This window comes from Branchiostoma belcheri, unplaced genomic scaffold, assembly GCF_001625305.1.
Source record: "Branchiostoma belcheri isolate BF01 breed outbred unplaced genomic scaffold, Haploidv18h27 scaffold53, whole genome shotgun sequence".
Lineage (NCBI taxonomy): Eukaryota > Metazoa > Chordata > Leptocardii > Amphioxiformes > Branchiostomatidae > Branchiostoma > Branchiostoma belcheri.
This window is the reverse complement of record NW_017804165.1, coordinates 1420011-1428882: the sequence shown is the minus strand read 5'-3', so window position 1 is coordinate 1428882 and position 8872 is coordinate 1420011. Positions and strand designations below refer to the sequence as shown.

Genomic DNA, 8872 nt, shown 5'->3' with positions numbered 1-8872 from the left:
GGGTTGGCATCTTTGAAATTTCTGTTGAGCCATTTCTATTTGTCTGAGAATATAAATGGATGTGGCATTGCATCATCTTGACTGTCTTTGGAGCCAAATCCCATGTTTCAAGCAAGGGGGCAGTTCTAGGGGGTTGAAAGAAGTGATATTTCTTTTTAAATGAGATTTATCTGCAACAGAACCTTTTATCATCTTGGTACAAACTACAGAGTATTAAAAGTTAGGCAGTTATGTGGAGTTGCATAAGGGCAAAGTGCAGACATGTGCCTGTGTTGACAATGCATGTGTCATGTGGGCTGGTTGTGGGAGTGGCGCTGTTCATGCACATGCCATGCACTGATCATGCAGCCTTCACATGATCACTGGCTGGGTTGTGCCAACTGCTGGGCTAGACAGGGAGGGGCAGGGTATATTGCGTAAGACAGTTGAAGCTTGGTTTATTCATTGTATTCAAACAACCATTGCACATTTTGGTGAAAATAGTTTTAGATTTCTTTGGTATTGGGGGACTTAAATGAAGATTCTTTTGGTAGGTTTAACTGTTGTTAGCAAATATTGTGCTTCACGTGAAAACAGCATTTGCAATAGATCTTTCCAAATATCATTATGATGATTATCCACGATATTGCCCCTATATTTCAAAGTGACCAGATCAGTGAAACAATAGCAATCACTATAAGATTTTCTACTTCGTTATAATTTAATGAGTTGAGCAATATGTGTCCAAAGTCTTTCTTGATGTTTGTGGTTGTGTTTGTGGTTGTGTGCGGCTAAATCAAGTAAAAAAAGGCATACTGTAGGTGTAGGTGTTTTCTGGAACAGTCCATTTTTCAGAAGGAAGGGGGCCAGACGTCCTCATTGTGGCCACTACTGGTATTGGGTGATCATGTGCCAAGCACGTGAACAAGGGAGCTCAAATAGCCCTGTCTGTGTATACAAATGCTGGATGATGAAATCGCGCAGTAACCACTGCACTCCAGTGGATGATGGAAGGTTGTGAGGGATTTCCCTTTTGATGCTTTTTTGTTCCTTTTTGCTTTTTTTGTAGTCCTCTTTTTCTTTTTACTAACTTCATAACCACAGTTATGGTGCTATATGCAAGGTGACTTCTCTTTCTTTGTTTTCCATTTTTAAGGTTCTTAATCAAGACTGCTTGGCCAAGCCACACCCACTTTCCTTTTTCATTTAAAATACTGATTACTTTTCAAAGAGTCTTTTCTTTTTCCCTTTCCACTTCTTGTACAAAGTATGAGAAGTGAACTGTTGGTGAGAAATTAAGTTACCTTTGATTCGTTTGAAAAGCCATTTCCTTCAAGTCCTTAGGCAAAGTCACTTCTTTGTGGTGATATCTTTGAACTTGGAATAATAGATTTTTGTGTATGAATCTATGACTGTTACATAAGGTTTGTTTCTGTTCGAGTACAATGTACTTTGAGTATACATGTTATACTTATGATTCTTTTTATTCTTTTCTGCTGCAGGAAGAAGAGGTAAGCACCTCTACCATGAAGTTGGAAATGGATGTTGATTGCACCTCAGACTGTAGTCTGGACAGTGCACCCTGTACGCTGGAAAAAGGAGATTTCGATGCAGTACAGACACTTCTGTCCATGAGCAAGTGGTCTCCTCAGCGTAGGAGGGTAAGTCAGGTCACATTTTCTATTGCCTTGGGGCGAGGCATGTTTTATAATACAAGTATGTAGGACACTAGTCTACTTTGCTAAGTTGCTTTGCAAAAGTCATTGCTGGCAGTTTTTTCTTTCTTATCTTACAATTTTGGTATGCATGGTGTCTGGCTAAAGCTACATTTGTAGGCAAGGTAAAAGTTGTGCACAAGTTGATATTGATATGATTTTATCATGTAGTTTGTAATTTTTCAAGGATATTGTGTTCATTGTAGACATAATAGACATAATATCCAGAATTGCATTCGTTTGATGGTCAAGTTTAAAGCTTTTCTCTTCATCTTGTTTTTATGATAGAACCTGTCAGCAAGTTCAAGTGAAGGATCTGTTGTGAGTGTGCCAGAGGCTGTGAACAGCGGCGGTCGGATCAGCCCAACTCAGACCCAGTCTCCGACACTGATCACTGGGGACAACACACCTTTGGTAAGTAACACTCTTTATAGATTTTAGTCTAGACTAGGTAAATCATCACTGAGTTTCTTTTGCCCGTTTTTGAGAGTGTACCATTTTTAAGAAGGTTTTGTTTTCTGCTGCTTCAGGGTGTGACGACTCCACCACATACCCCCTGCCTGAGGACAGCCCAGATCAGATGAAGTCCACGAGCACCCAGACGTCTGGTGGCCCGCCTCAGGCCACCCATAGGTCGTCCCCCGTCATGTTCACCACCACGCCCGTCAGCTCCACGTGCAGCATGGTCGCCGTGTCAACAGTCAGCACCGCCCATACCATGGTGACAAGTGCATCGGCGGCGCCCACCATGACTTTCGCGGCCCACCCCCAGCCTGCTCCATCCATCCCCAGCGTCAGTGCAGCACCGCAGATGCAGTCCCCTGGGTACCCCCTGATGGCCAGCCGGTCCTACCAGGTGGTCACGCCACAGGGACAGGTGCAGACCATCGCGGGCATGCCCCTGACGGCACACGTGCAGACCCCTCTGCCCACCATCGTCTTCAACCCACAGAACTTTGTCTCGGGACCCAATGGCCTGATGGTTGCTGGGCCCACACCGACGCCCATGATTACACCCAGCTCCGGCACATCATCTCCAAAAGCTCCCCGTCCCAAGTTCAGGCAGGCAACCGAACATCGCCCCCTTGGTCACAACTACAGCAACAGTCAGCTCAGCCCCTCAGAGTGTCAGTCAACATCTTACACCTCCCCACACCCCCACACCACCAGCAATGGCAGGGATGTTCCCGTCCAATGCAGTAGTGGTTGTCATGAACTCAAACCAACAGAAGCCGCCGTCGCCCGTCCCCATTTCAACTGTCAGCGGGACAAGGCTATCACCACTTGCGCCAGCACCCACCTCTATTCAGGACGGACAGACCATGTCCAACAACCTCCCGGACTTCTCCAGGAGAAGAAACCACGTGTGCCCGTACGACAGCTGCGGCAAGACGTACTTCAAAAGCTCACATCTCAAGGCACACCTCCGAACACACACAGGTTTGTATATTTGTTGAAGGCTTGATGTGATTGTTTTGGAAGATAAGAGAATGTTTGATTGTTTCTCATGGGACACTGTTGTGTAAAGGATGACCCAGTCCCACAGCGGTCGTTAACCCTTGTCATTCTGGCTTAGTTAATCAGTGTTCAGTGATAAGAAGAATGGTACCCCTGGCTCAGTAGTGATGCATTGTTGTTACCTGTTTACCATAGGATTGTTGACACAGTGTTTAGTGTCTTGGGATTAAGCACTTAAAGGGAGCTATCAAGTAAACTTTGACAACAACTGGATGACTAAAGTTATTGTGACTTTTGTGTTCTTCAGGTGAAAAACCTTTCAAGTGCACTTGGGATGGCTGTGACAAGAGGTTTGCCCGTTCCGACGAGCTGTCACGCCACCGCAGAACACACACAGGGGAGAAGAAGTTTGAGTGTCCGATGTGCAACCGTCGCTTCATGAGGAGCGACCACCTGACCAAGCACGCTCGGCGCCACATGAGCACCAAGAAAGTCCCCAACTGGCAGATAGAAGTTAACAAGCTCAACTCCATGGCAACAGCAAATCAGGGACTGATGCCTCTTGGAGTGATTGTTTCCCCCTCTCAGTCTATGCCTCAGGGTCTGTGATCCCCTGTACAAACTTCTAAAGGACTATTGTGGATGTTTACATCCATGGACATTGCATAAGTTTAAAGAAGTATTTGTTGAGAGAAAACGCTGAAGATATTTTCCAAATGTAATTGGCAACGGCACAAAAGTTTTTGAAACATTTTTACTTTTTGAAACAATGGTAGCATGCTAACGCTGTGGTTGCTTTGAATACCTCCAAGGAATTGTTAAACTAGTTGCTACGATATTTTTCTCACCAAAAATTGTTTGGACGAAAAAGTTTTGAGTAGCTTTTGATACCTCTTGACAATTTTGGCAATGTTTGATACAAAATCTCAGACAACAAATGTCCAGTTGTAAATACACTATGTTAATGTATCATTCCCTTACATGCTGATATTAGGTGGCTTCTTTGGTGGTTTTAGTCACCAAATGTAGTATAAAACATTGGAGTAATGAAATGTTGGAAGCAGATATTATCAGTTCTGTAGTAAAGCGCCTGAGTTGGATGTAGTGTTTCAGATGTATTAGTTTAAGTTGTGCAGACAACATACTTAAAACATAGTCACATTTCAGATATCTGATGTGTGTGCCAAAAGGTCTGGTTTCCAACAAACTGAAAAAAAATGCACTGAGCATTGTTACGTTGATGTACTATATTTACAGTCACTTAAACAAGAATTCATGATATTTTTCTATAAAAAAAGAAAGAAAAAGGAAGTGTCCTTTAGGCACACACAGCCATGTATGATAGTTATGAGTTAGTGTGAAGCTTTCATAGCTATGATTACACATTCCTAAATGTGCAGAAAGGGTTGTAAAGCCCTTTGCGCCTTAGAAGTTAATGTGTTGTGAAATGAAATGTTGCTATGAAAACAAAGTTGTTGAGCTAAAATTTAGACGGATCCTGATTGTTCCAGTAATCTGGTCCGTGATTAACGCGCCCAATTTTTTATACAACAATTTTGAATCACAGCCCTTTCTGGGAGTAATCGTTGCAGGAAATAGTGGTTATATTGGTTCGTATGTGCTCATGTCATGTGATGTGCCATACTGGCAGAAAGAAACAGTTTGAAGTCATTTTGGAGATATGTGAAAAGTTAAGTTTTTGTTCGAGTTAAGTTCACAGATGTTGTATTTATTTGTATCATGTACAAAGCAATACTCCAAGCAGGGAGTAAAAGGCACCATCTATTAAAAGATGTGCAATCTTGTATATATTTGGCTGTGCTGTCTTGATGTGAGTGATGTGAAAATGGTGATGAATGTCTGAATGAATTTACACCTAAGAAAGAATTATGTAATGGGAAGAGAACGAATGCAGGGCAGGTCTATATGAATCTGACAGAAAAGTAGAAATGACTAAATCAAAAGGAACCAAGAGTAGATACAGTGTCTGCATGATAGCCTGGGTACCATCCTACTTGTATGCGGGGGCTCCCACACTCGCTTCCCTAAGAAGTAGGGAAGCGAGTGTGGGAGCCCCGGTATACAAGTAGGATGGTACCCAGGCTATCTGCATGATGGAGGTGCCTCCCCTTTCATGCCAGTTACCAGTGATGTTTGTGGCCATCAGGTCTAAGGTTTCCCCCTTAGTGGAAGCTTATATATTATCAGTCTGTGTGGAAGGCAGTAGGACTTCTGCTAATGGGTCAATTAATGACCCGTCCCTTAGATAACTTATCTGTATGAGTAAGGTTCAAGCTACCCTGGAAGTGGAAGCCAGGGCCTCCAGGTACCTGCTTCTTGGCTTTCCAAGGCCACTTCCTTACTAGTACTCAAGCAGAAGAGGGTGAAGGGGAAGACCAGAGGTTGAAGGGCAAGACTGTTACCTTCTGACTGGTACCTGCATGGCAGCTGCAATGGAAAATGCTTTGAAAACGTTTCAAGGTTTGAAATTTCTTCAGCATTGCCATTAGACTCACAGGCATCCCAGTCAACTGTATGGGTGGTGTGCTCAGCTGAAGGCAGACTCAAAACTGGCACTATAAAGTATGCAGGACTGCAAGAACTTACATGGTTCTCATGTAAAGCTTTGGCAGGGAGATGATATATTTGTCCCATGCTCCATGTACTCAATGAATGTCCTCAGCTGCACCAGCAGTGTTATACAACCATTATACTCGCCAGGTCAACAACCTGGCATGTTGCCAGAATAGTGTATGACCTCATTTGCCTGCTCTTTAATACAGGAGCTTATGTAAGGACAGGTGCCTGGGAAGAACAGTACAAAATATGTTTTTCCTGACAGACTTAGCCTCTACCTGGCTAAGGGAGGCGGTTGGAAAGAGTAGAAATTGGCCAAATAGGGATAAATTTCTGATCAGCAATATTTGTGACCCTGTTTTGAATTTATCTAAAAGTCTGCGGCAAAGATCATATTTCCATTGAAAGCCTCTCTTTGTTCCCCATGCAGTTGCATGCTCTGGGACCCTATTGGAAGGTTACAAGACTTTATACTGGTGTTTCCAAACACTTCTCCTTGTCAACATTACAAGCAATTGATATATCTTCTGAACTGCCCTTCTGGGGTCAATTCAACTTCTTCCAAAAATGTCTTCTACATGTACACATACTCAAGTCGATCATGCAACATTGGTTCATACCACAGGAGTTAGCATTAACACTTGTTGGTCTAAATTAGGTCAGATCCCAGGTTACAACACATACAAGATAATAATAGAAGTAACAAATGACAATTTTTCATGTGATGTATTTTCTTTTAATTTCTGACAACTGGTACAGTTGCATAAGACAAAGTCAAATATTGTGTACAGTAAAATCATGTTCAACACATGCACTTTTCACACGGTTAGCTGAGAGTACCAACTATGCTCAGCTTATGGTCTGCAGGTAAGTGGGGTGAAACATAATTTTAAATTACCCTGTTGAAATGTGATACTCAATAGGATATTCTGTCAGAAAATGTACTGTGTAGTAAAATGGTATTGTCCCTCAGTGTCCTAGGAAAAACGGGGATATAAAGCAAGAACTAGAACCACTCCATTTCAATTAATGATGAAAAAGACTTAAGGATGTATTGCCCAATTTTTGCCAATTTCTGCATAATGTCACAGATTAAAACAAATTTTCCCTCTAAATAAAAAAAAAAACTCCACACAGACAATATCAGCATTATATATGCTAAAGAAATGGCTGAATCAGCATGGCCTGAGCTGAACATAATTGGTACTTCTAAGTGTCACATTAAATAATTTTAAGAGTTTTTCATCATCAATCTCACAGATCAAATCCTGTTATGATTCATATAAACAAACATACAAATGTATGTCAAAATTTAGCACTACTGCAACAAACAATCCCTTATTGAAATATATTAATAAAAACATGCAGTCTTGGGACTCATGTGAATCATCTAGTACATGTATATAGTAAGTTTACGATGAAACCTATTGCTTTCATACAAAATGTACATTAATATATAAAAATGTTAGGATCAATTTCGGCAAAATCTCTGATGTGGCTGACAGCACAAGCAGCATTATCTTCACAAAATATCAAAAAAGGTTGTTAATCAATTATTACTTAACATAATCTTTCAGCAGTTTCCACATAATTTTCCATCTACAAAAACCTGTAACCTCACTATGTTTTCTTTGGATACATGCCTTCCACTGTTGTACTCGTCTACAGTGACTACAACATAAAATAATGAGTATCTGAACTGAAAGTGCAGCAAAAAGGAACCTTTATGTAGACAAACTGCAGCTTGCATAATTCTCCTGATTCAGGTCCAGTGTTACAAACATTGATGAACAAGCTAGCTGCTCGCCTCTTAATTTACACTGTTATAAGATTAGGCCACACCAATTTAATTTGTTGGTTCTCGGATTCGCCTCTTCGTTTTTTTCTGATTTGCAAAAAAAAAAAATTTGATTCTGGTCCTGAATCAACTGAAAAATGCTCATGTTTTGCCCCCCAACAGTTGAGGAAAGTCCTTTTCTTCCTAGTTGTTACAGTTTTCCCATCTATCATTGCAGTGGTTTGATTAAAAGTTCAAAATTCAATGTTTAAATTTTAACCCAGCCTTTTGTGTTGACTTCATGGCTCATTTTGTAGCATTTAAGCCTATAATAGGATGCCTAGACCTGTTTTTATTTTTATTTTTTTTTCGCCCTGTCGCTTCATATTTTTTCTGAAAAAATCCGAGAACCAACAAATTAAATTGGTGTGGCCTTATCATAAGATTATGTTGTGTCAAGGTTTACAACATTTCTTCTACACACATAGTCTTTGGAAGGTTGCTTGATTTACCTTCAATTTCCTATCTATATGTGGACTACCTGGCTGTATAAATTTGGCACAAATCTGTCAAGTCTTTCAATGCACCACTTCGTAGCCATTTGTGATGAGCCACAATGACGGCCTTGGTTAGAGGAGTTAACATGCATGCCCCGTATGTAGACGTTGGACTGTAAGTGTAACACAGATATCAGGTGACGGCTGCAAGTTCCCACAACAAGTGTCAGTGTGTCAAACATTGCTGAAACAGGACAGTTTAACATTGACCAAAATTTGCCTCACTGAAAAGAAGCCAACGGAAGCTTGAAATGAAGGGAATGCTTTCCTTATAACTCAGACGTAACAGCAGAATGCACAAAAATAAACTCTTACGTTTCCACAGCTACATGTAGCTTAAATGTCAAATGGCATGGGAACATCGACATAGACAACATACATGAATTTATGTGGGACTTCATACATACTAGGTCATAGAGCTTCTGTGGGCAACACAAACATGCAAGCTAGCTGTTGGACTGTTTTCACCTGTCCCGCCTTATTAGACAGATCGACACATGATCATCATTATCACCAGCATACAGTAACAATGTCCTGATTTCACTGAGCCCAAAGTAATGAAAGTCTGTGTATTGCTTTGTCTAACTACGTACAAGGATATTATCATCTCTTCAATTACTGTTATCAAATCTTCACATGCCAAGCAAAACAAAATACCACCATGAAAAATGCATCACGGCAAACATATGATGGCACCATAACTTATGGAGAACCCTGAAACTGAAGTTGACATAGGTTTTCAATTTGAAGGCACAATCTACATAAGTTAAAGTAAGTGTAACTCACAAAAACCCTATCTAACTAGATAC

The 8872-nt window shown here is 41.1% G+C and overlaps 1 protein-coding gene across 1 annotated transcript in view; it reads left to right on the top strand.

The window, feature by feature from the left end:
• LOC109481016 (Krueppel-like factor 10) overlaps positions 1 to 4959 on the top strand; it is a 7761-nt gene extending 2802 nt beyond the window's left edge. Inside the window, 5 exon segments of the mRNA XM_019783495.1 lie at positions 1482 to 1640; positions 1983 to 2108; positions 2225 to 2249; positions 2252 to 2902; positions 3460 to 4959. Coding sequence (XP_019639054.1) covers positions 1482 to 1640; positions 1983 to 2108; positions 2225 to 2249; positions 2252 to 2902; positions 3460 to 3761 — 1263 coding nt within the window. The 3' untranslated portion in view covers positions 3762 to 4959.
• Positions 4960 to 8872: the final 3913 nt, after the last annotated feature.